This window comes from Neopelma chrysocephalum, unplaced genomic scaffold, assembly GCF_003984885.1.
Source record: "Neopelma chrysocephalum unplaced genomic scaffold, ASM398488v2 Primary Assembly neopelma1_180, whole genome shotgun sequence".
Taxonomy (NCBI): Eukaryota; Metazoa; Chordata; class Aves; order Passeriformes; family Pipridae; genus Neopelma; species Neopelma chrysocephalum.
Genome location: NW_020897842.1, coordinates 1,947,972 through 1,973,374, shown reverse-complemented (window position 1 = coordinate 1,973,374; position 25,403 = coordinate 1,947,972). Strand labels below are relative to the sequence as shown.

Below are 25,403 nucleotides of genomic sequence, written 5' to 3'. Positions count from 1 at the left end.
GGACTGCCAGCACTGCCCCATTCCAGGGGGCTTGCTCCCATTCCAGGTCATCCTGATGGCAATGGGGACAGCAGCCACACCAGCAGCACGTTCTCACTGCCAGTACTGCTGCTCCTCTCTCTGGACTCTGAGTCCTTCCAGGTGTGGGGACAGGATAGATGTCAGTAAAGGCTGAGGAAAAGAATAATAGTCTTGTTGTGCTGCTGCTGAGGAGGTGTGACAGCAGGCTGGGTTTGATGAGTGTGTGCAGGATGTGCTGGTGCCTGGCTGGGGAAGAGCAGGCAGCATCTGCCTGGGTGCTCGGGTACATCTTGTCTGTAGTTTGGGCTGCTGGTGGTCGAGGTTCCAGCACCCATCTGCTCTGTTGCAGTTGGAAGGAAAATTGCTGTGGGTTTGGGCAGGAGGTTGTGTCCATGCACTAGGCTCCTGGAGATCCTCTCTGGCTTGTTTTCCTCTCATCCCCCTTTTGTGATTGGTGGAAGCAAACACCCCTTTCCTCTGCAGTGCCGTTCCTGCTGGAGTTGTAGATATGTCTCGGGGTGATGCTCCAGACACCTGGCAGCATTTAAGTGTTAACAGCTCCCTCAGCTCTCTGGTCAGCCACTCAGTGCCAGCCTGTGGGCTGGGTGATGCCCACTGCAGCAGGTACCTGTTCCGTGCCAGCTCTGATGCTGTGGTGCCTTCCACGAGATGGCAGTGGCACCATGGCTTTGCTGTGACAAATCCTGTCTCTCTGACGGCAAGGAACCAGGATCGCCGCTGGGGGGGACTTTGGAGAGGAAGTCTTTTGGGAAGAGATGAAGGGGTCTGATGATGTCACAGGGTTTGCCTCCCTGTAGCATGGGCTGTGTCATGGCTGGTACCTTCCTGCTGCTGCTTGGAAGGTTTTCCTGGTGCCTTTCAGCTGGAGGTGGCTGGTGTGTTGGTGGAGTTGTGGTGTGGTGAGGGCAGAGGGGAGCGAGTGCTGCTGGTGGGCTTCCAGCCCGGTACTGGTGTGGTGTGCTCCAGCCTGGGGGAGTGGACTGGGGCACAGGCTGTGCCTGGCAAGGAGAGACCTTTAGCAGGGCAATTTTCAGGGATGAGCTGCATGGTATTTCTCTGTCTCCAGGAGGCTTGTGGCACCAGGGAGAGCCTGGGAAGTGCAGTGGTGGTCCTGGAGCTGTGCCCCTCCAAGCTTCTGAAAAGACTATTGAGTTCACTTTTTTGTAGAGTTCCATTGGGAAACATGCTACTGGTCTGGCCTAGGGGAGGTCAAGGGCTTCTTCTGCCACCTCAGCTGCTGGTGGCACTGATGGATCCATCCATCCTCTCCTTAACCCAGGCCAAAGCCTTCCCAGCTGAAAGGAAACAGTATTTTAGGCACGAGAGAGATGGGGTGGTTTCCTTTGCACAGCAGCCAGCATGGAATAGCTGGGATATACGTGGTGGGGAAAGCAAAATAAGGTCTCAGCATCACGTGGATGCAGAGATGGAACATCTGTGCCCCCGCTCTGCTGCGAAGGACCCGCGGCTCCTCGAGCTCAGCTGTGCCGGCGCCAGCGAGCAGCCAAATATAAACACAATAAAGCTCCCACTGTTTCGGGGCACAAATGCATGAGCAGATGAAGGGAGCGACAAGAAATAACAGAGATGCAACGAAAACCTTAAGTATCCTAAAACTTTCACGTCTCATTAAGCATCCCACTCGGGCAGCACCGTGTGGCCGTTGGGCACCGCGGCACTGCCGGAGGATGGAGGAGCTGCTGTTTGCAGCAGAGTTAGCCTGATTCCCAGCAAAATAACGGATGGATCTGGAGATGTGCTATGTTAACCCTCAGGCATCAGTCTGGTTGGATAAATAAGTCAAAAGAAGCGGTTCAGCAATGGTAAGCAGCTTTGCTGCGCTGCCTTCACCCCCAAAATTGAAAAGGGCTGGCTGGGAGGATTGGGGGGGGTTCAGTGGTGGTGGGTGCCTGGGGGTGACAGCTCTGCTACAGCCTCTCTCCTGTCCCTCTCCACAGGAGTGCCAGCCCCACGGCGAGTGTCGGGCTCCCCACGGGGACCAGGGGTAAGTGCCACGGGCACCAGCAGACGTGGGTGGTGGGCAGTGGCATTCCCAGGGGATGGCCCCCATGCATCCTCTGCCTGCTTTCCTGTCTGCTGCGGCCAGGAGGGCACTGAGTGTCCTCAAATCCACCTCTTCCAGGCAGCAAAACAGATCCTGCCTGTGAAATGTGGGGGGAGGTTCCCTGAGCTCTTTTCATGCCCCAAGAGTGTTGGTGAGGGCAGCTCTGGTTTTTGACAGCCCAGATTTGCTGGGTCCTGTTGTCCCCAGTACGTGCTGACAGTGACACACGGTTTGTTCGTGCAGAGCTGCTGGGATTTAAGGAGAGCTATGAATGCCAAGAGCCTTCTTTATGCTGTTTTATATCTTAGTGCAGGAATAAATGCACACAAATATTTTTGATGAAATGAAATACCTCATAAGGCCACATTAAGCAGTTTGATCTTCCTGCTGCATTTGCTATCCCTCCTCTTGCCAGGGAGTGAGCAGCAGGGAGGTGTGAACCCTCACGTGGCCAAGCTGTGCTGCTTCTTGGTGGAAAGGCAATGCTGGCACACGTGGCAGCCGAGCTCCTTTAGCACGGAGGGGCTGCTGGCCCACCTTGCCCTGGGGGGCTGCCTCGGGGGGCTGTCTTGGGGCTGCAGGCGCTCACGCTCGTCACTCTCCCTCCAGCTGTCTGTGTCCCAGCTCATGGCCTCACCACAGGGCAAGGACCAGACCCCGCTGCAGGATGGGGGCATCACCCACCTGGAGGCCGACCTTGGCTCTCCGGACACAGAGCCTGGTGCCAGTGACCAGCTGCGGGCGCTGCCCTTCACCCCCCTGCAGGTGCCCATGGCCGCCGTGGGCTTGCAGGCAGGCAGGTGATGCTCGGCTCCCCTTCCCCGGGCTCCCGTGTCCCCATCTCCCGGCCCACCGGGGTCCCCACAGCCACTTCTGTGCAGCTCACCCCCGTTTCTCCATCAGTTCCTGTGTGTCACTGTCCCGTGCCTCCCTGGCTCGCCTGCATGCTGCCGGCTTCCCGGAGATCCTGGACCGCAACCAGGAGCCCGTGGAAATCTCGGAGCCGGCGGAGCTGGGCAGTTTCAACCCGCGGCTGGAGGAAGCCGACCCTCTGCAAGGCAATGAAATAATCCTGCAGTTCCTGGCTTTTGGCAGGTGGGATGGCAGCTCGTGGTGGTGCCTTCTGTGGGCAGATCTCAGGGGCCTCCTGGGCGGAGTCCTTTCCCCAAATCCTCCTACCTGCTTCCCTCCTTGGGCAGGAGGAGTCCTTGCAGAGGTGCCTCTTCCTCCAGCACCTGCCATGGAGGCAAATCCCAGAGGGTTTTATGATGATACTGTTGTCCTTTCCAGGCACTCTTAAGTCATAATCCATTTTTTTTTAAATTGGATCCATGAGCCACAATGTGATGTCAGAACTCGTTAATGCAGGGTTTCTCCAGAAATGCAAATGCAGTTGGGGAAGTTGGCACCCGAGGGGTGGCTTTGGCTGGATGAGGCCCCGGTTCTGTTTTTTCCCTGGCTGGCAGCATGCTGGGAGAAGGTAACGCGCTGCCTTTGCCGGGCGCCTCCATCACAGCATATGGCAGGAGACAGCTGGAATTACTGAGCTTTTTGGAAAGTTAAGGCAAACCGTATGGCTGCTGTCTTCAGAGAAGTCCAAATACTTGTGATGCTGCCAATCTTCTCTTGTTCTTCTCTCTCTTGGCATGTGCCAAATGCACGAGGAGCTCGTGATGGGGCGGTGGCACTGTATCACAAGCTAACCCAAACCCCTCTCCTCAAGGGATGCCCAGGGCAGCGTGGAGGGGCCGTGGCCGAGGACCATCTTCCTCACCTTCCAGTTCTACCGTTTCCCACCGGTCACCACGCCACGACTGCAGCTGGTCATCACAGAAGGGGGGTCGGTGACCGGGCTGACTGTGCCGGCACAGCTCCTTGTCCGGTTGAATGAGGACGGGACGCTCGGCACCAGTAAGCTCTGGTTTTAGCATCTCTGTGTGGCTGCTCCTCTTAGTTGGGCAGCTCTGGGCTTACCTCCAGGCTGAGGGATGGTGTCTGTTAATAGCAAACCTCTGCTGGTTTGCACATTGTGAAAAACATTCAGAATGTCCGGTGTTTGAGTACATCCCTGAGTGCTGGCGGGCTGAGGTGTGTGTGGAGGCTGCCCGGCTCCCACCACACCGAGCGCCGTGGCTGTGATGTTGTGGTGTCTTGCAGGACCCCCGGGCTTGCAGCTGAAGTACATGGTGGATCCGGCTTTCCTGCGGCCTGGAGAGCAGCGCTGGTTCCTGCGGTACCTGGCCGAGCACAGCCTCCAGATCGACGTCTGGGATGGAGACTCCCTGCTCCACGTTGGGTCCGCTGCTGTTAAACTGGAGGTATTGGTTAGGTTGAAGGTCTTTGCCCTTGAGCCTCTGTGACTGCTAGTGCTGAAGGACCCCCCTTCCCGTGCAGAGGGCCAGGGAACAGCCTGGCTCTCCCTTTGATCCTGTGTTGTGATGCCTCTGTGCTGTCCCCATGTCTTCAGTAATGGAGATGCCGTCAGCCCCTCTGTATAACCCAGACTGGTGTCAGCCCTAATTGTGGGATTTGTTGTCTTCTCCTCCAGAGTGATGGCAGAGCATTAGCTGTCTTCCCCTTCCCTGGAACTCCAGCAGTATTTTAGGGCTAGACCCCCCCAGAGCCAGGACATCCAGCGGCATCCTTACCCAGAGCGCTTGACCCCCTGGACCAGACCACCCAGTAACTCATTGTACCTTGCCTGTCCTTGCCTCGTCCCCAGCCCCTGCTGCGCCAGGGCCAGGCGGCCGTCAGGACCTACCACGAGCTGGAGGTGGCCACGACCGAGTACGAGCCGGAGGGGCCGGTGCTGGGCCGGGAGGCGCTGCGGCACGGAGCCCTGCGGCCCCTCGGCGTCCACGTGGCTCTCAGGGGCCGCCTCCACCTCTGCCTGGCCAACATCGGTGAGAGCTCACACGGCCCAAGGGCTTGGGTGGGACACCTGGCTCTCTCCTGAGTGAGAACCAGGTTGGCGAGGGCGGCGTCCTTCCCAGAACCTGCTGGCTCTTTTTATTTTATATATTTAATTTCGTGTCCTATAAATGTGCAGTGACTCCAGGTTTTAAAATCTTATCTACAGAGGAAAGATTAGCTCCCCATAAGATATCTTAAATCGTCATTTCCATACTTTGCCTGCAAAGGGCCGATAAGCTCCTGGGAAGGAGAATCTGAGATCCACGACCCAGGGAGAGGTTTAACTCGCACCCCGCCAAAGAAGAGGGAAGGAGGAAACAGAGCTGCTGCACTAGGACAGCAGCTGCCTTTGATTGGTGTTTTTCCCATCATCTATTTTATTTTTAAATTTCAAAATATTGTTAGAAACAGGATGGCAAAGCTGGGTGCTCCTGCCTAAAGGATGAGGACAGGATGTGTAAGCTGGTTAAGTACCCACTGGGTTTAGAGCTTTGTCTGACTCTGCTTGGCACAGCCTTTGCAGGAGTGGCTGTGCTGGTGACAGTGCCGCAGCCCAGGGAGGGAGAACACAGAAATGAAAGCAGGAGCCAGTGGGGGGCTTGGGATGGTGTGTGCTGTCGGTGCCACTCTGTTGCTGGGCAGGCGGCTGTGTGGTGGAACAGGTTTTGGGGAGCACAGCGGGGCTCTCAGGGCATCCCTGGCCTCCAGATATTCCCTCCTGCTTGTGTAACTTGGCTGAACAGAGCTACAGGGAGATAAAAATTGGCAGTAAATTTTATAACAGTGAAAATGGGTGGTTTCCACTCACTCCTGTCTCTGCTCACGGCAGGTCACCCGTGCGAGGAGATCTCGGGGCAGCTGCCATCCCACTCCCGCGTTGTCCCTGCACCAGACAGCACTGTCACCATCCCAGCTGGCAGCTGGCGCTCCCTGAACGCTGGCAGTGGTGAGTGCTGCAGGGCCCTGCAACCTCGCAGGGTCCTGGGGCTGCACTGTCTGTGGGTCCCTCACTGGTGCTGTGGGGTGCTGGGGCTGCACTGTCTGGGGGTCCCTCACTGGTGCTGCGGGGTGCTGGGGCTGCACTGTCTGGGGGTCCCTCACGGGTGCCCTGGTGCTCTCTCCCCGCAGGCGGGCGGACGGTGCGGGCGCGGAGGCTGGTGGACGTGGACGGCGAGCTGGAGGCCGCCCTGCGCAGTCGCCGGCCAGAGGTGAGCCTGACACCCCCCAGGGCACCTCCAGAGAGGCCACAGCCACCCCCTGGCACATGGTGCTGGTGTGGCTGAACAAGGGTGTCGACAGCAGGAGGGCACAGGGGCTGGGGATGCCGTGGTGACTCCAGGCTTACAGTCCCCTCCCTCCTGGCAGGGCTGGCCGAAGCAGCGTGCCTGGGACCTGCAGGTCATCAGCTCCTACCGGGATCACATCAAGGGCGAGAGCATCTACCAGATGCTCAGCCAGGCCATCACGGCCACCCGCACTGTCCACGCCGTGCTGGGGACGGCCGAGTTCTTTGAGTTTGCCCTGAAGAACCCGTACAGCATCCAGCACACCGTGACCATCGAGGTCGACCACCCTGAGCTCAGGTGGGGGCTGAAGTGGGGTCACCCCTGTGTGTGTGGGGTGATGCCAGGATGGTACCAGTTCCCAGCCAGTCCTCACCTCTGCTGCTCACTCTCCCAGTGTCATACTGGACCCGAGGGAGTGGCGCCATTTCAAGGAGCTGACCAAGAGTGTTACGCCAGTGGAGGAGGAGATGTTCCATCTCCGTGATGACCTCAAGCCTCAGGTCTACCTGCGTCCCAGTGAGACTGTCCACATCCCCTTCAAATACCAGACCTTCTGCGCAGACCCTGCCGTCACTGCGGCACAGGTAGGCACGGGTCCCTGTTTTGAGCTGTTCCCAAAAGGAAGTGTTCCCCTGGCTCTATTTGCTGATGCAGAGGAGGATGCTATGGCCTCAGAGAGCACTGTGCGGCCACAGGAATGCTGCATCCTGAGGCAACCCCCTCTTGCACCCTGCAGGGGCCATCTGGGCTGGGCACCAGTGCCAAAACAGACACCCCCTCCCTTGGGAAGAGCGGGACCGGGCGGACTAAGCTCATCCAGGTTAGGGAGCCAGGTGAAACAGCGCCCGAGGGGCTGTGCGGGAGGAGCAGCATCCCTGGAGAGCCCCATCCCTCTCCCACCGGCCCCGGGACAGGTCTCCTTCCAGGTGAGCGGGGGGAAGCCCATTGCACTCCTGCGGGTGAAGGTGGAGCCACAGCCCCACGTGGTGGACCAGACCTTCCGCTTCTACCACCCGGAGCTCACCTTCCTGAAGAAAACCATTCGGCTGCCACCCTGGCACACCCTCCCTGGTGAGTCTGCGGTGTGCCTGTCAGGGCACGGTCTGTTCTCTCTTAGTTGGTATCTGTGGTTCACGGGGCCTTCCCGGAGGCACAGGAGCACCCAGAGAGCACATCACTGCTTCCTCACCCCTTCAAAGCCCTGGGCTCCTCACTTCCTCTCCATCCACCTTCTTCCATTAATGTCATCCCCAGTTCCCCACACCAGTACGCCCCTGTGGTTTGCTGGTAGCCCAGCATGAGGGGTTCTGTGGGTGGCTGAGTGGGGCACATGGAAGCAGCACAGGCAGAGAAAAGGCTCAAGTGAGTTTCCTTGGTCCCGGTCACAGGCACACCGGTGGGGGTACCAGGGGGACAGCCTGAGATGTTTGTTCGTTGCAGCGACCCTGACATCATTTGCGAGACCAAAGCCTTGGTACGTTACCCTTCAGCATCACTGTCCTTTGCATCCTTCTCCCACGGCTTGTTTTGGTTGGTAGGGAGCTGCCAGCGTGGGTGCAAACACGGAGCATCCCCAAGTACCAGCCCGTGGCAGTGACACGCTGGCAGTGATGAAACGGGAATTGCTTTTTATTCCCAATTAAAAGGAGCCGCGTTGTTTTGGCGGGGGAGGCTGAACGTGGCCCCTTATCGCGGCGCGCAGCAGCCTGTGCTCGCTTGTTCTTTTGAGCAAGTACCAGATGATTCAGACACTGGGGAAAAGCAGCCTTTTGTCGGGCTGGGATAGCCTGTCCCTGTCCCTGCTGGGGGGTGGTGGGGCAGCTCCGTGCCCCAGCCCTGCACCGCTCTCCTGGGCTGGCTCTGCAGCTGGGGGTGGTGGGAGGGAAAAATAAACTTGGGCATGTCCGTGCAGATGGTGACGAGGGATAGTTGCTAATTGCTGTTGCGGAAATATGTTAGTGTGGTAATTGGATTAGGGCTTGTTAGAAAACTTGCGGAAAATTTGCCAAAATTTGATTACAGATGCAGACCTGGAATGCGATAGTCATTTGTATCCTCTTTTGTAATTAAAAATAAGGGAAGAGCTCAGCCAAGCTGTATAATAACTTAATAACATAGTTTAACGAGGGGCTGAAAGCATCTGCTTTCATAGGGGAGTTGGTGGTGGGTTCCTGTGTTAATGGGAGGACAGCCCTGGGGTTCTTGTTAGCTGGTCTCAGCATCAACCTCTGGGATGATGCTCTGGCGCAGGGGCCTGGCGAGCCACAGGACATCTTCCTCAAAGTAGCCGGAGGACCAAGTCCACAGATCAAAAAGTTCTTTGTTGCTATTTATACGTAAGTAGCAGGACCTCAAAGGGGGGGGGAGTGCTGACTCCCGTGGTGTGTGATGAGCCCTGTCCGTCTGTCCATGCGCAGGGACGCCTGGCTGGCAGCACCTGTCCAGATCTGGCAGTTCTACCTGCACTCTCTGCAGCGCCTGGATGTCACCTGCACGGCCGGGCAGCTCACCCGCCTGTCCCTGCTGCTGCGCGGCACCGCGGCCCCGCGGAGGGTGCGGGCCTTCACCTCCCACCCCCAGGAGCTGGAGGTAACCCCCACGGCAGCCTTGGGGCTGGCTGGCCTGGGTCAGCCCAGAGAAACCCCCTCCGAGAAGGGAACGCCAGCCCAATCGGAATTATGAACAACCGAGAGCCGTAAAGCGTTTGCGATAATTATCTTTTGATTAGAGCTGTCATGTGTAGGATCATCGGCGCGAAACCCCGGAGGGCAAATTATCTGCGTTAATGAGACCGTCTGAAGACTCACAATTCCTTTAGAATTCGTCTGGCCGCGATTGCAAATGTGAATAATAAAAGGCACAAAAACTCCATTGCCATCCTGCAAAGGAAAGGCAAAGGCTCCCCAGGCGAAGCCAGTGTAGGGGAACCCCTGGAGTGGGAAGGCACTGTCTGTCCCTGAGCGGTGCTTGTCCTTCCCAACATGAATTGGTTCCAGGGTATTCCTGGGGGTGGGATTCAATAACGATGGCACAGGGCACGAGTTTTCTAAGAGCAGTTGGGTCTAGTTGATGCTCCAAGCTGGACATTGCAGGGCTGTGATCGGCTGTGGGCGGCTGTACCTCCGGGTGTTGTTCCGCAGGTGGATCCGAACGGTGCCTTCCTTCTCCCCGCCCATGGCATCCAGGACCTCTATATTGGTGTGAGGCCGCGGCGGGCTGGCAGCAAGTTCATCTACCTCAACCTGGTGGACGTGGAGTACCACCAGCTGGTGTCCTCCTGGCTGCTCTGCCTGTCCTGCAGGCAGCCCCTCATCTCCAAGGTACGGCGGCTCTCGCGAGTGAGAAACGTGGTGATGGTGCTGGATCGGTGGTCGCAGTCCCGCCAGTAACCTGGGGCTGTCTCCTGCTTCTTCCTCTCTTTCCATCTGTGTTTTTTTTGGCGCTTGCCACCCTGAGCACACATTTAGCCCTGGGGCACTTGAATAATCTCACTGAAGCCCCTGGTAAAATGCCTTTCAGGCTGTTTTGGAGGCAGCCCCACGCTGAGGAGCAGCAGCTCGGATGTATTCCCGGTTGTGAAATTAGAGCTGTAGCATGCTGCTTTCGATTAGCGCTGTGCTGGCAGAGGCCTTGCCTCAAAGACTGAAAATTACATTTCCTGGCTAATGTGTTCCTTCTAAAAATATTTTCCTGAACCCCTCGGTATCAAGAGAGGTTCAGATTGGCGTTTACACTGATGCCCCAGTGTCCTGCCACATGCTGCTGGTGCCACGGGATGTTAGAGAATCAGAGTAGTTTGGGTTGGAAGGGACCTTTAAAGGTCATTGAGTCCATCTAGTTATCTGAGGGAGTGCCATGCCTGTCCCCGTGGACATCCATGAATGAGCTGGAGAAGGAACTGACCAGTCTCCTCTGCTCTCCCAGCCCTTCATCCTTTGGGCTGGTAATTAATTGCTGCTGCTTTTGCTCAAAGGTGGGTTCTTTCTGCCGGCTGGCAGAGCAGATGTGAGGTGTGGGAGGGGAGGGAAGGCAGTATGTGGGAGGCAGTTCTCCAAGGTTGGCTGGGGGGAGCTCCCATTTTTCCTGCTGCCCACCCTGCTGTCTGTGCTGCCTCCCCCACGGCTCCTGCTCCCCCCCAGGCCTTTGAGATCTCGCTGCCCGCGGGAGGTGGGAGAGGCTGCAACAAGCGCATCACCTACACCAACCCCTACCCCTCGCCCCGGCTCTACTTCCTGTGCACCAACCGCCCCGACCTGCTGCAGTTCAAGGAGGACTCCTTTGAGGTACGTCCTGCTGCCAGTGCTCCCCCTTGCCAGCGCTCATCGGGCTGGACCGTGGGGTGCTTGGCAGGTGCCCGGTGTGCCACTGTGGGAGGGCCACGCTGGCCTGGGGAGGGTGGGCAGGTGAGGGGGTCTGTCCAGGTCCTGCCGCCACGTCCTGCCCGCTGTCCCACAGGTGGCTGGAGGGGAAGTTTACACCATCGGGCTGCGCTTCGCCCCGAGCCAGGCCGTGGGGGAGGAGGAGATCCTGATTCACATCAATGACCACGAGGACAAGAACGAGGAGACCTTCTGCGTGAAGGTCCTTTACCAGTGAGCTCCCCTGCCTGCCCGCCCTGGCAAAGCTGCTGGTTCCTGCGCCAGCTGTGGCCTCACCGGCAGCACGACCTTGGGGGTGCCCGTGTTGTCTGAAGGGGGGTGATGAGCTTGGTCCCCTCGTGGTCACCTCGCCAAACCAGGGGTCTCTCTGTCACTGGGATCCCCAGGCACTGCCGGGAGTGCTGGTGGTACCACACGGCTCCATCCATGGGAGATGGAGCAGGGAGAGCAGATGTGTTTGTTACAGCACTTTACAACCACAGGATCTTTATTTTTGTTAAACATGAGAATATATTAGGCACTTTGGAGTCTTTTTTTTAACTTAAAAAGTTTGCAGATTTGATTCTGCGGAATATTTTTAAAGTATTTTGGACTGTATAGTGAGTTTTGTACACACCGAAGTGGTTTTCTGGGATTTTTGATACTTTTTACTCACGCTTGACCCATTAAAATTGCTGTGCACAACTGGCAGAGTGCAGCAGCATTTTCTTCAGGAGGAGGTGGAAATCTGCAGTGTCCCTGTCTTGTAGAGGCGAGTGCTGGAGGTCCTCTGTGTCACCCCCATTCCCTGGAGCATCCTGGAGGTCAGGGCAGGGACTGTGGATGGGAATGGTGGGAAGGGCAGCCCACCACCCTGGAAATGCTGCCTTGCTCTTCACGAATTCACCCGAGGCTGGTGAATCAGTGGCCCCAATGAAGTCGGGTGCCGAGTTCCTCTGCCTCCCTCGCACTGATGGGAAATGACAGCTCATATTTTAGAACTGATTATACTGTCTGCGGCACAGGGAGGCCCTGAAGTTGTGTTATTAAAGTAGATTAGCTGAATAATTTTTATTACATTTTCACACAACGATATTTCTTGAGGCTTATGAATGAGCTGGTGCTGTACCCGCAGCAGAGGCAGCCTGAGTGGTGAATGATGTGCCAACACAGGGACTCGAGCTAAGCTGGTGCTCGTGTGGTGAGTGCTGCCTGCTCCCCTGCAGCACAGGACCGTGGCCCAAAATCTAGAGAACTTAAGAAAAAGAAGGTTAAGAAAAGTTGATAAAACTGTTCCTTTAGGAAGTGGAAGTGTTTTGTGTTCCAGCTGCTTGGCATTACAGCCAGGGCCCTTGGAAGTGGTGCTGCTGCTGCCCACTGGAACATGGGCACTGCTGGGGCAGCAGCAGAGGAATAAGGAGAGAGGGGAGACCAGCAGCACCTGGGGCAGGGAGGGACCACTAAACAGTGGCAACTACTACTGAGAAAATAAGAAAAAGAGGCATAGGCGTTGGGTGCAAGGCTCCTGCAGCAGCTAAAGCCCGTTGGGAAGGTGGCTCCCAGGGTGCCAGAGCCTCAGCAGGGTTCACTGCCAGCCCAAACTTTTAAACCCAGCTTGTTTTCCCCATTATGAGGAGGAAATTGCGACTGCCTGAGAACCCTCTAATTAAACAAAGCCTCACCATAATATCTGCTGGGAGCTCGCCAGCCCTGTAATATGACATTACCGGGCATCTTTATTAGCTGAATTGGGTATTTAGCATCTCTGCCAAACCGAGAGGCAATTGAGGCGCGTGGAAGCGGCACAGTGGGATCCAGCAAAGGGTGCTGTGACCTGCTGGGGAGGCTCGGCCACGCAGAGGGTGGCTGCATCACCCTGGGGGGCTTCCCCCACAGACAGACCTCCTCTTGGTTATTTCCCTGTCACCCAAATCCGGCACAGCAGCCCCAGGGTGGGACTTTGGGAGGTTTATTCCACGTTTCTCTCGCTTGTCTCCCTGAAAGCGCATCACCCACTTGATAAAACCTGATTTAATGGTTACAAAACCCAGAGATAAAGCTGCTCTTAATGGATTTCTTTAAGATCAAGGCTGTCAAAGACCAGGCTCAGAATCCTTTCTACAGTGAGAGCGACTATATTAAGTGCACTCAATCACGCCCAGGCGAAGGTTCCCTAAGTGAGACTCTGGCTGGAAGAAATGCATTTTATTAGAGTCTCTGGAGAAAGGAGCTTGGCAGGAGGGATGAGGAGCCTCCAAGCTGCGGCGGCTGCACTCTGGTTCTGCTGCAAGGGATGGGATGTGAAGGACTCTGCAAAGCATGTCCTTGCTCCCTGCTTGGGTCCTGCAGGGAGGAGGTTGATGGGCACCGTGGTGACATTGCACAATGGTGACATTTTATGGCAGTGGCCCCTGTGTGGGGCAGGTGGCTGGTCAGGGAGGGATGCTCACCTTGGGATGGTGCTTACAAACACACCTCAACATCCTCTCTATGGAGCTTGGCCCCTGCCAGGTCTGAGGGAGAGTGGGACGTTCATGGTGGTGATGCTCAAAGACTTTTGGGGGTCTTGGATGGGACTCACCCCAGCCATGGGGTGAAGGAGAGGGGCCTCAGCTACTCTGGGCAGACCAGAGCTTAAACAAAGATTGGTTTTTCACAATTTTCAGCTCCAGACCAGAGTTTAAACACAGATTAGTTTTTCATAACAATTCGCAGTTCCATAATGAGAAATTTGCAGCAGTTCTAAACTGCTGGTTGCTTTTAAATCATTTCCCGTCTTTCTGTCTCAGGCTTGACATTTGATGACGAATTGAGTCTCTGTGTTCATTTACCCACTGATTTATTGTACGGAGGTGGGAAGCTGCGGCCACCTTAGTGAAGGTCAACACAGAGTGTTTGCTTGTAATTTCCAAAGACTATTAAGGTTTTTAAATAAACCCTGTGGTTGCTGTAGGCAATGAAGGCCCCTCTGCTTAGGCTGCTCCTGCAGCAGATCCCATCAGATGATGAGGAAGGGTTTGTGAGCAGATCACTTGACTCATCGGTGTGAGGTGCCCAAAGGGGTACATCAAAATGCACCCCAAATCCACGCTTAGAGAGCACTTGATTTTAGGGGCACAGTGAGCCGGGTGCTGACAGCCCCTCCTCACCTCCCAGCCCAGATTAGCATGGGGTTCTCATTCTGCTTTTCCCTCGCTCGCTGACCCTGTGGTCCTCCCTGGGAGGTTGGGGGGAGCTGCCCCAGGACGTGTCTTTGCCTCCTGCCGCAGGAGCCGCTGTTTGTGCGAGCAGAGCGGGCTGTGCCAGGAGGTTCGGCTGCGCAAATGTCACACCGATCTTATCTCGGGGGAAACATCCCTCAGTAATTACAGTCAATGAAAAGTCCTGCAATAAAAGCCTCGGAGGCTGCAGCCTTCTGTTTATCTCTGAAGTACGTGCGGAGGGAGCTGGGAGCGAGCTGGGAGCGGGAGGTGCCCGCGGTCCCTGCGGTGTGGGGACGGTGTCAGGGTTTGCCTTCGCCCGGGACGTGGGCAGGAGGATGCTCTGAGCTCTGCCTGCACCAACCATCTGCCCCTGCGCTGCCAATTAACGAGCAAATTCAGAAAAAAAAAGAGAAACGAAATCTCTCCATGGATAATTGGCACACGGAAAAAGGGCCAAATGAATTAAATAAATCCTTTGCCATGACACTGGCCCCGCTCAGCTCCCTGCCTCCCACAGCAGCTTTTCAAGCCTAATGGTATCAGATACTCTTTTGGCACCCATTTTCGGAGCTGCATCCCACCCCTGCTGCTCCTTAATGCAGCTCATCTCCTGCCCGTGGCTCCCAGGGCCTCCACTGAATCAGCACTTCAAATTAAAGTCTTCCCCACTGCTCCCTGGTTTCCATGGAGATCCGAGTGGATGCTCCTTCTTCTTCCTGAGTCGATGGAGAGGCCCCCTCCTGGGGATGGCCCTCAGGGGAACCTGGGGGTCCCCGAGCATCCAGTGGCTCTGCAGCCGCCTTTGCCACGTGCTGCTGCCAGCAGACTTTGGCTTCGGTCCTGGTGTGCTGGTGCCCTGTCCTGGTGCCTCCTTACCCAGCAGAGAATCCCCCAGGTGCTGGGAACAGGCTCCCAGTGTAAGTTATCCTCCCACACTGGAGCTGATCCTACTCAGCTCTTCAGGGAGCTTGGCCAGAAGAAACTCTTCTCCTCCGTTGGGAAGCAGCCCTTTGGCTGGACTAGGACCAGGTTGGTTTGTTTGTATCTTTACTTAAACTCTGAATAGACTTTGTGGTCTGCACAGAGGTTTCCTGAGCATTGCCTGGAGCTGTTTGGCCAAAGCTGCTCCAGCAGTGGGAATGGTGGTGGGAATGCCCTCACATGTGGGACTGAATGGGCAAATAGCTGCGAGATCTAAGAAACAACAGTAATTACAGAGTAAAATTGTTATTAATGTACTAATTTACATGGGAGCCAGGCTGTATGTAATTACACTTTGGGATCATGATAAGGTTAATGCATTTACCTTCCTGGGTATTTATAGACATTTGGAATTGTTCTCTCCGTAAGAACCACACGTGTGTATTCCTGGCCTTGTGGGTCTGGCAGCTGAGGGGGGTCAAGGGCATGAGGAGGTTTGTTGCTTTTTGCTAATATTGCTCACAGGGGAATTTGGGGCAGCAGCAACCCTGGCTGCATGGCTCTGGGGCATCCCAGGGGATGCTCACAGAGGGGATGCATCCGGCAGCTTCCCAGAGCCTCTTGGATCACGGTCAAAGGAATTTTCTGTGGCGTGTATACAACTCTGAGGGGAGCTGCCCCAGGGGCTATCAACATGTGGCATTTGGCTACCTGGAAATCCCCCCACCCTCTGGGCTCAGCAGCGACCACCTGGGCTGGCAGAGGGAGCAGCAAACTCGACCTGTTCGTGCTCAACAAATCAGAACTTTTCAAACACCTCGGAAACTTTCTGATCCTGGCAAAAAACCTCTGCCTGTGAGGATGCTGTTCCCCATGCCAGGCCCACGTGTCTCCTTCAGCAGCCACTGCTCAGGTGGCCGTGGGTGCCCCAGAAATGCCAGGCTGGAGCAGGGCTGTGTGTCTGCACTGGGCTGGGGGGAGCCCAGGAACTGCTGCCCCAGTGCTCGGCATCGCTCGGGCTGGGTGGGAAAGGGAACGAGCTGGGGGAGGGTGGGACGGACCTCAGAGTCCCCCTCCTCAGGGACATTCTGGCTTCTCCCCAGTGCCTCCGGAGCTCTGCCCTGCTCCAGCCCACCTTTATTACTGTCACACTGGGAAATGTCAGCTGGGTTTGCTGAGCATCCCTTGGCACTGAGCCCTCCCGGCGGCCGAGCCCACGCGCGCGGAGCCGCTCGCTCGCGGGCCACTCGTGCGGCCACCAAGTGTCACCGGGGATATTTCTCCTGGTGTCACACGGGGAGGACAGAAGGATACTGCAGAAGGTCAGCACAGCCCTAAAAATGTGTCTCTGTGTGCGCAGGGCTGTATTTTTGGCTTCTTCATAATCCAACCCACACACTGCCGGTGAAAGGCTGGAGAGGCCTGGGCACGGCACCTTTAGGGACGAGGGAAAGGTTTAATAAGGTTATGGGAGGCCTTGAGGACCCCTTGGCTTGGCCTTTCACTGATTCACAGGGAAATAATGTGTGAGTGGCTCCAGGGAGCCCAAGGCTCCCCTTCTGCTATAGAACTCCACAGCAGGGTGGTCAGAAAGGGAATTACCAGGGAGGAGCTGATGAAGCCCAGCAACATCCCAAATATTTCTCCAGAAATCAATGCAGAAGTTTATTCCTCTCTTTAGAGAAGAAGAAAGGAAGGGGAAGAGGAAGGAGAAGGGGGTTCTAGGCTGCCTGTCAGGCCTGTTTAACCTCATCGTGTAAACCCATTCTTACAACTGTGTAACTTTGAGTTATGTGTGTTATTTTTGCAAACTGTTTCCACATGGCTGAATTTCTTGATGACAGCAGTGAGTACATGCACAGGGTTATGCAAATGAAATACTTAATTAAGTGGGAGTCACACAAAATAAATTCTAGCTCCACCAAATGCCCTCTCTTCTTCCTTTAAATCCAGGTCTTTTCCTAGTGATGGGCTCCCAGCTGAGGAACCCTTCCTGGGGGGGATAGTGCTGCTTTCCCATCTTTGCTTGGGAGGAGGGTGGGAAGAGGCATCCCCATCCCTGGATCATCCCCTGGAGACATTCCCATCCCATCCCATTCCCTCCAGTCCCCAGCCCTTCCCCACCAGCACAATGTTCTGCCACACCACCCACTGCTCTCCTTCCTCCAGCCCCATTAATCACCCTCGAGGGCTCCTGGTACCTTATCAGGCCCAGATGTTTCCCGCTGTTTGCTACAAATGTTAATTATCTCCTAATTGCTTCTGAGCAGAGGCTGGGCTGGCAGAGTGGGGCGAGAGCCAGCCAAGGGCATTTACAGCCCGGGGTGGTGAGACATGAACCAACAGCTGCTTCTGGCAGGGAGTTTGTTGTAGTTCCATATTATCTGCTCCTGATTCCCAGTATCTACCAAGGAGTTACCTGGGCAGTGCCCCAGGATGGAGATGCCCCACAGGGATGGAGGATGTGATGGTGCAGAGACCACTCTGCCTGCCAAGCCCCCCTCCACTGGCCCTTTTGTCAGCCTGGGACATTGAAGTGCTGGACATGGGTGGCCGTGGTGGCTGCAGGACACATTCCTGGGGCTTTGTGGTCAGGGATGGAAAGCCATTGGGCTTGGGCATTACTGGAAAACCCCTTTGAAGCAGGGGTTTCTGAAGGAAAGGCTTCTTGGGGGATTTGCAGCCTGAATTGAAGCCATCTGTGACACCTCATAGTTTCTGCCATCCAGCAGGTCCCCAGGCTGTCCCTTGTGCCAAACCATCTCTCCATGGCCACCGTGCTCGTGCCACCACTACAGCCCCACACAGGGACCAGCCAGGGGTGGCCTCTGCATGGCTGGAAAAGCCTCAGCCCCTCCAGTGGAATGCTGCTAGCTTGGGCAACACAGGGCAAATATGATTTAAAAAACCCCAACCCAAATGCACTGGAGCGAGCAGGAGAACAACTTGGCAGAAGGTTTATTTTTAGTTCTCTCCAGTGCAAAAAACAATTAAAGGAAGTGCCAAGCCCCACCCCCAAATGCAAGGAGTTGTAACCAAATGTCACCCCAGCTTTGATCCCCTCAGAGGCAGCGCTGCTGCTATCAGTTTAGAAGCATTAATTTGCATATTCATGTCCCCTAATTTGCTCTTCGGGAGCTGGAGACTAACAGCTAATGAAGAAAGTCTTCCTGTGCACGCAGAGCAAACCTGGAGTCTATCACAGATGCACCGAGAAAAATAATCAGGCACAAGTTAAGTGTTCATCCCAAGGGAAAGGCTGCCCAGGCTAAAAAACTTGGCACAGACCAAACTCCCTTCTCCACATGTCCAGGGGATGGGGTGGAGGGGCTGTGGCCACTGGGGCACACGGCAGTGGAAACCCAGTGCCAGGATGTGCCCTGATGCAGGGAATGCTTGGGGGGGATGCTGGGGAGGGGATGATGAGGGGAATGTTGAGCTGGGGGGATGCTGAGGGGGCTGCAGACCTGCTTCCCTGTAGAGCCACAAGAGGCACTGAACCCTGGAATGGGGGTGGGCTGGTTTTAGGGAGCACTGAGCACCCAGGGACCTGCCAGGACCAGGAGGAGCTGTGTCAGGAACCAAAAGGCTGCTGTGGTGGCTGGCAGGGCAGGCAGCGTTATCAGCCTCACACTGCCAAGTGATGTGTCCCTTCTGTTCGCCCTTAATTTAATTTCTTTCAGCAACACAATAGCTCAGTTTTATGTCTGCCATTTATCAGGAATTAAACTTATTGCCATTGTTGTTGGCAGGGCATCAATCCCGAGGTGGCACTGAGGCTGGCAGGAGGCAGTGACTGCTCTACATCCACCCCACTCCTGCTCCTCATCCCACGAAGGGGAACACGTGAGAATCCCAGAGCCTGTATCTATTGGAACTGAGGGATGTGCAGGGATCCAGTGAGACCATGGGGTGTCATGTGAGTTTTCTGTGGCTGTGGAAGTTCAGCACTGAGGAGCAGGCTGGGCTCAAGGACTGAGTGACCAGCAGCATCACCCTCTCATTGCCGTGGCTGGAGCAGAGTCGCAGCTACCTCAGGACAAGGCTCAGACAAGAGCTCAGACCAAGGCTCAGGATAAAGGCAATGCCCTTTATTCCTTGCAGTGCCTGGAGAGCTCCTTTTATTTGCTCTGCTAAGGGCTGCAATTACAGCTGTGTTGTCAATAGCAAATAAAGATGAGGTTGTCAAAAGGCTCAAGAGGCTCGGTTGAGGCTGCTGCCTGCAGCAGGAGCCACGTGGAGAGGGGAAGCTCCTTCAAGGAAGATGTGGCCCTGCTTAGGCCAGAGTTGGACTGTAAAAGTGGCCAGCAATGGGGCTGGAAAAAATCAAACCTGAGCACTGACTCCTTCCTGGACAGGCATGGAATCATGGAATCCCAGAATGTTTTTTGTTGGGAGGGACATTAAAGCTCATCCAGTTCCACGGGCAGGGACACCTTCCACTAGACCAGGTTTCTGTAAGCCCCATCCAACCTGGCATTGAACACCTCCAAGGATGGGTATCCCAGATAAATATTGTATGGTTCTTAGCTGGAAAAATGCTTCCTTGCATTTCAGGGTGTCATATGGCTCGTTAGCCTCCGGTGCGTTACCTCTTGATGGCTTAGCATTACTAATTCCTTTGGTAATTATGGCAATAACAGCAATCCTGGGAAGCTTGTTGGGCTGCAATGCATGTATATGCTGTGCTGTTCCATGCAAATTCCCCTTGAGAAGTGTGGAAGTTAATGGGACCTGTCTGCATGGCTGGGGAACTCCTGTGGGACAGCGAGTGCCGGGCTGGCAGGTTGGCAGGGCACAGGCAGAGTGGCAGTGCTGTGATGGCACGGGGGCAGAGCTGCCTGGAGGGTAGCTCTGGTCCTCCTGCCCACTCCAATAGGGGTTCTGCTGCTGGACTCTGCCGGGGAAAATCCTGCCCCAGCTGAATCCCAGATTCCACTGGCAGTTGGGAATTTCAGCCTGAGCTGTGGGACTCGGTTTGAGCAGCAGCATCAGAGGCAAACTTGCTGCGCTGCGTTATCTGTCTCTAACATCAGCTCCCCTTAAGAAAATCACAAAGAAAAAAAAATCTTTCTTTTCTTTCAGCAAATGCGTTTTAAATAAATTATAGGATTAAAAAAGTTAAAAGTTTAATCGGCTCCCCCATTGTGTGCAGGTTCAAAAGGAACATTTATCAGGCGCGAGGTTGGGCCGCAGTTTGTGTGTGTCGCTGGAAGATTTTTAACTCGCTCAATGGGACACCATGAGCAGAGTTGATTAGATGGGAGCTGTAATTTGTTCCCAGCTGTCAGCAATCCCAGCACCCTCAGCCTTGGGGCAGCCACGATCCCCTCCCCTGCCACTGGTCTGAGGTGCCCCTCACCGGACCTGAATGTGTTTGTGCTCACAGTTCATGGTGTGGCTCCTCGTGCTCCATGAATCCCTCCCTGTCCAAGAAGCTGGGTGAGGAAACCTGTCACATCAGGCAGTGGCATCCAGGGTGAAGCAGCGCCATGGTCCAGAGTATCCCAGAGCAGGGATCAGGCTCCATCCTGGGTTGCTCAGCTGCCTCCCAACAGATGTTGGATTCTGCCACTGCTGTGTGGCAGACACACAGCTCTCTGCCCCTCAGATGAAGGATGCAGCACACAAAGCCAAATCCACTTTATTAGCACTATCAGGGAAGTGAAATCCTTTTCCATAAGTGGTTCTGTATCGTTAACAGCAAAATAAGCAATTGCTGACAGCCAGGCTGTTCTGGAGAGCAAGTCCACATCCATCCTAAAAACGGGGACGTGCCAGCGTGGTGATGTCCTTTCATCTGTCTCCTGTGCTCCTTTTCTCCCTCCTGCCTGTCCGTCAGGGACCCTGGGAACAGCGGCAGCAGTGGCAGGTGGCTGTGGAAGAGTTAAGGGGCTGTGTTTCTCACTCTTCCTTCTCAGGGAAGACAAATGATTCATTATATTCCCCATGGTTTTCGCTGGTGCCTGGCTGCCTCCCATCGCGATGTTGGGTCTACACCATGCAAGTCATTAGTGTGATCCCCAAGAAGAGCCGTGGAGAGCTGTGTTTCCTATTTGTCTGTGGTGGCTCCTGCCAGGGGCAAACCAGCGTGATCAGTTCTAGTTTTCTTTCAGATCTTCACAAAAATGCCAACACGCACAGACGTGGCATGAGAATATGACAGCGACGTCCGGCTTTTCCTGAGCAAGGGAGAGGGAGCTCTGTGGCTGTGAGAGATTTGGTAAGTGGGTGGATGGGGGAGCTGCCCCTGACTGCAGGCACGGCAGGGGCAGTCAAAGACATCTGCTGCCCACGCTGGGGGTTTGCTGTGGGCACTGCCAGCTTCCAGCCTCCCATATGGTAAATATCCAACTCATCTTCTCCTGGGCAATATTTGCCTCTAAGATCCAGGAGTGATAATTTGCCATTCAGTTGGAGTCAGGCAGCTGCAGGCAGGGCAGTGCAAACCCCATCCCAACCATCAGAGCTGTTGTGCTCCCCATGGTGAGAGGCAGATAAAGATCTGTCAGAAAACCATGGTCCAAGAGCTGTCAGTGGAGATTTCCCTAAAATCACTCCATTTTCAAGCACCAGAACAACCCGCTGCTGAACTGCAAGTAGGACTGCAAGTGGGACTGTGAGTAGGACTGTGAGTAGGACTGTTAGTGGGTCTGCATGTGGGTCAGAGGATGCAGGTGGTATTTGTAATGAAGCCTGTATACAAATCCAGAGGTTTTTCAGGTGACCAAGCAAGCTGGATCTTGGACCTGAGTCAGATAAGACTACTCAGATCCAGGGAAGCTGGGGGAGTCTCCAGAACCAGCGGGATGTGCCAAGTGTGGTCTGGGTGTGAACCATGGGCTGGTGATGGTCTTGATCAGGCAGAGGGCTGATGTCCACAAAGATCCAAGACCCCAGTGCAAACTCCACAAGCCCCTGCACTCCCCAGCATATTCCAGAGGCCACCCCTGCCTGGATGGAACACGTCTGGGGGAGGGATGGCATTAACAGAGAGAATCAACAGGACCTGTGAATACATAAAGAGTGATGTGTGTTTTAGCTTCTCTCTGGAGGGTTGTATTATTCTTGTTATTGTGTTATTCCTGTTAATATTTTAATGATCCTCTCTGGGGCTGCTCGGGGGCACTGGGGCTTGAAGGGAAAAGGAAATGTTTCAGTTTAAGGCTCTGGGCAGAGAAATGAAGGTGTCTATGACTGCTGAGGTTGGAAATCAGGGATAATCTGCCTTGGGCACTGGCAATGTCCCTGGCATCAGCCTGGCAGCCCCTACCTAGAGCACTGTCCCTGTAGCTGTGCTGGTAAGCACCAGGGAGGAGCTGGCTCCCTGCACGGCACTCACTGGTTTATTTTGATAGGCAGGAGGCATTGCTGTTCACAGCCGTTTAATGTAATGTGGGAATTGGTAATTTGGGATCGTGGCTGAAATCACTTTTGAATACATAAAACATAAATACAGCAGAAGCAGAGAAATGAGCCATAACTCTCCCTAATGGAGCCCCGGCCTCCCCGCTTTTCACGGCACAGGGAAAAATGGCCCCACTATTTTCGACCATTAATTCTGCCTCGGCCCAAGTCATGCTGCTCCCTGTTTCCTGAGCACTTTTTGCAAAATAATGAGGCTATTTATTAGCAGCAACGAGGCTGCACAAAAAGAGGCGTTGAGATAGTTTCTATAGTAACTCCCTGCAAAAACAGTTGGTGCTCATCCGGCCAGAGCTGTTCTGCTGCGCTGGCTGCAGGGCAAGCGGAGCCCTGACTGCCGGGCAGGTGGGACAGGGGGTGGATCCCACCAGCCTGGCATCAGCTCGGTGGGCTGCTCGTCAAGGGGACATATGGGAGCTGTCACAGCTCCTGGGGTGAAACCCAACAGCCCTGCTCTCCCTGTGCAGCATCTTCCTCAGCCACAGGTCGCGTTTTCATCGGGCATTTAATGTCTGTTCTCAACTCCCTCCTCCTCGGAGCGGGTGAGAGAGAAGCAGGGGTGGAGTGGCCTAGTGCAGGATCCTGAGCATCCTGCACCTCCCCGGGAGCACCAGCCACTCCGCCCTGGAGAGAAGCTCAGGCTGCTCTCTGCATAGCGGCAGAATTTCCAGGAGTAATTGGATTTGGCCATTCAGTTACTTCCTCAAATAAGGGAAAACTCAATTGTTCGTGTTTGCCGGTCGCAAACTGCAGGAACTAAGTACAAATTCCATCGTTCATAAGCACAGTTCTACAAATGGCTTCTATTGAGTTAGAAAACAATAGAACTCCCTGGCACTGCTCAATTCCTACATCCCCACACATGGAGAGACAGCGCAGCCCTTCTGAGGGGAGGGTCTGGAGACCCACATTTCACTCCATTCAGTCCCATGTGGGTACTGAACAAATTCCAGGATAGCAGGGGTGCCTGAGGATTAAGAGGAGGCTAAATTTACTGAGGAAATAGTTACTCGCTTGGTCCTACCTGGCAGCTGGACAAACAGGGCTCAGGGAAGGCGGATAAATCAGTGCCGACCTGTTGGTGTGTGCAGGAGGAGCGGAGCATCCTCCAGCCCCTGCTCCGGCTCGCCGGCATCTCCCATCCCCCGCCAAATCATTATTAAAGCTGGCAAGCCATCATGAGAAATAAAGATTTATCGTGGCGTAATTTCCCAGGAGGGACAGAGATTAATGCCAAGGAGAGGGGAACCAGCAGCCGTTTTCCGTTTGGGGAGCGGAGGAGCTTTTCCCTCCCCGGGGCTCTGTGCTCCTGCCAGCAGCCGGCAGAGCTCCAGCTGGGGGCACGGCCTTGGGGCTCCATCCCGGCCCTGCTGGCATCCAGCCATCCCTCAGGGGCCACCTCTGCCTTTTCCTTTCTAAAAACCTCTTAAATTTCACTCTTTCAAGGACCCTTCTGGACGTGCAGCCTCTGGTGAGGGGCAGGTCCTGTGCCCTGGCAGGACCCCAGCACTGCACATGGGGCACAGGGAGAGGAAGAACATGAGGAAAGCTGCAGAGAGCTGAGACAGTGAAGTCCCTCAGTGATTTTTACAGAGAAAAAGATAATCCGTGGACTGAGGAAACTGGTACCACTCATAGAGAGACTCTCACAAAAGGCTCCTATTTTTGTTGCTGCTCTGCATGGACGTGTCACAGGAGGAGGGAGGGGATGCAGTAATGCACTTTTCAATTTTTGGCTGCAAAACTTTCATCATTATCATTTCAATTAAAATTGCTCTTTGAAGCAGTTTGTCTTCAGGCTCAGCCACACGAATCTTTGCTTTCATGAACATGGAAAACTTGAAAAATAAAATTGACCCTATTTTATCCAGCTCTAGTTTCAAGGACAAGGCTTATGCTGGAGTGTGGTGACAGGATGGGATGAGGAGGGTTGTGGAGCACGTTGTCCAGAGTCTGAGGGCATTCCTGGATTGCTCCAATGCAGGGAAGTGCTCCTGGAGCAAGGACAGCTCTCATTCCAGTGAGATGCTGAGCAAGGTGGATGCAGTCCCACCACTTCCCACCTTATGGAGAGTTAAATCAAGCAGAGTTGCCAATGCCCCTCCAGATTTGGGCAGTGTCCAGCGTGTGGTGGGTCAGCCATAAATTGATGGGAGCCTCCAGGGGATGGCAGGAGAATGAGTCCTTGCTGCCAACACTCACTGGCCTCCCCTGCCTCTGCTGGGATCCTGGGATGGGCCGTGAACACCCGTGAGGCGGAGATTATGCAACGCTTCTGTAAAACCAACTGATGTTCAACACTAATTTATGGATATACTGAATTATCTAACATAAATGTAAATAGGGTTTACAAAGAGATATCAGAGAGGCACCTACAATCGAGTCAATCTTTGCAGAGAGGCAGAGGAAGGAGCGTGGAAAAGGAGCCCTGTAATTTATGCATCTGCGTGTCCCATTCCATCCTCAGGAACACGGTTACCAGTGCCTGTGCCTGTCCTTCAAAACTGCTCCCAATGTCGTCTTTTTAATGAAAATTAAGTGCTTTGGTTGTACTCCACAGAAGCTGCACGGACACGACTAATTGCAGCACTGGGAGATGGCAACCTCATTTGAAAGGAAGCAAGTCCTGGGAGGATTCAGCGTGGACTCTTCCAAACAACAGACACCACGGACTTAGAGGACTAAAAATATTTCCCCTGCATCTGCGCGAGCCGTTTCATTTCCTCTTCATTTTCTCTAATTTTCTTTGTTTTCAGCTTTAACTGATTTGATGCATCCTAATTACAGGCACATCTGCCCGCTCCCGCGGCATCCCGGCTGACCCGTGCCGGCATCCGGGCTGGAGGAGGGCTGGAGGAAGGATGGGCAGCAGGGCTGGCTCTCCAGGGACCTGTGGACACCCCTCCAGCCTCGGATGCTGCCCAGACATCCTTGAGGAGGACTTTCCGTGTGCCAGCTTCCCCATGCTGTACTCCTGGGCTGGAATGCCCAACTGTTTTCCCAGATGTACAGTTGATTTCCCAGAAACTGATGGTGTGGTCAGGATTGCACCATCCCAGCTGGTCCTCGGGTCCTGCAGGTAGGACTGGGGCTGGCTTTTTCGGGTGAGCCATCCCTTAGGAAGAGCCCATGCAAATCCAGTGCTCAGAAGTCATTTATTCTGCTGCTAATTTATGACAGTGTTGTCATC

General features: G+C 54.8%; 1 protein-coding gene across 4 annotated transcripts in view; it reads left to right on the top strand.

Moving 5' to 3' along the window:
* NPHP4 (nephrocystin 4) overlaps positions 1 to 12,061 on the top strand; it is a 28,939-nt gene extending 16,878 nt beyond the window's left edge. For 3 of the 4 annotated variants that reach the window (XM_027702049.1, XM_027702047.1, XM_027702050.1), the window contains 18 exons: positions 2,001 to 2,047; positions 2,717 to 2,907; positions 3,011 to 3,202; positions 3,831 to 4,018; positions 4,265 to 4,425; positions 4,830 to 5,010; positions 5,850 to 5,966; positions 6,149 to 6,258; positions 6,386 to 6,603; positions 6,701 to 6,890; positions 7,043 to 7,126; positions 7,221 to 7,377; positions 7,695 to 7,780; positions 8,557 to 8,642; positions 8,724 to 8,895; positions 9,447 to 9,626; positions 10,446 to 10,589; positions 10,762 to 12,061. In XM_027702049.1, the coding sequence (XP_027557850.1) occupies positions 2,001 to 2,047; positions 2,717 to 2,907; positions 3,011 to 3,202; positions 3,831 to 4,018; positions 4,265 to 4,425; positions 4,830 to 5,010; positions 5,850 to 5,966; positions 6,149 to 6,258; positions 6,386 to 6,603; positions 6,701 to 6,890; positions 7,043 to 7,126; positions 7,221 to 7,377; positions 7,695 to 7,780; positions 8,557 to 8,642; positions 8,724 to 8,895; positions 9,447 to 9,626; positions 10,446 to 10,589; positions 10,762 to 10,902 (2,645 nt within the window). In that variant the 3' untranslated portion in view covers positions 10,903 to 12,061. The remainder of the gene's footprint in view (positions 1 to 2,000; positions 2,048 to 2,716; positions 2,908 to 3,010; positions 3,203 to 3,830; positions 4,019 to 4,264; positions 4,426 to 4,829; positions 5,011 to 5,849; positions 5,967 to 6,148; positions 6,259 to 6,385; positions 6,604 to 6,700; positions 6,891 to 7,042; positions 7,127 to 7,220; positions 7,378 to 7,694; positions 7,781 to 8,556; positions 8,643 to 8,723; positions 8,896 to 9,446; positions 9,627 to 10,445; positions 10,590 to 10,761) is intronic. The other variant, XM_027702048.1, reaches the window with a different exon arrangement.
* Positions 12,062 to 25,403: the final 13,342 nt, after the last annotated feature.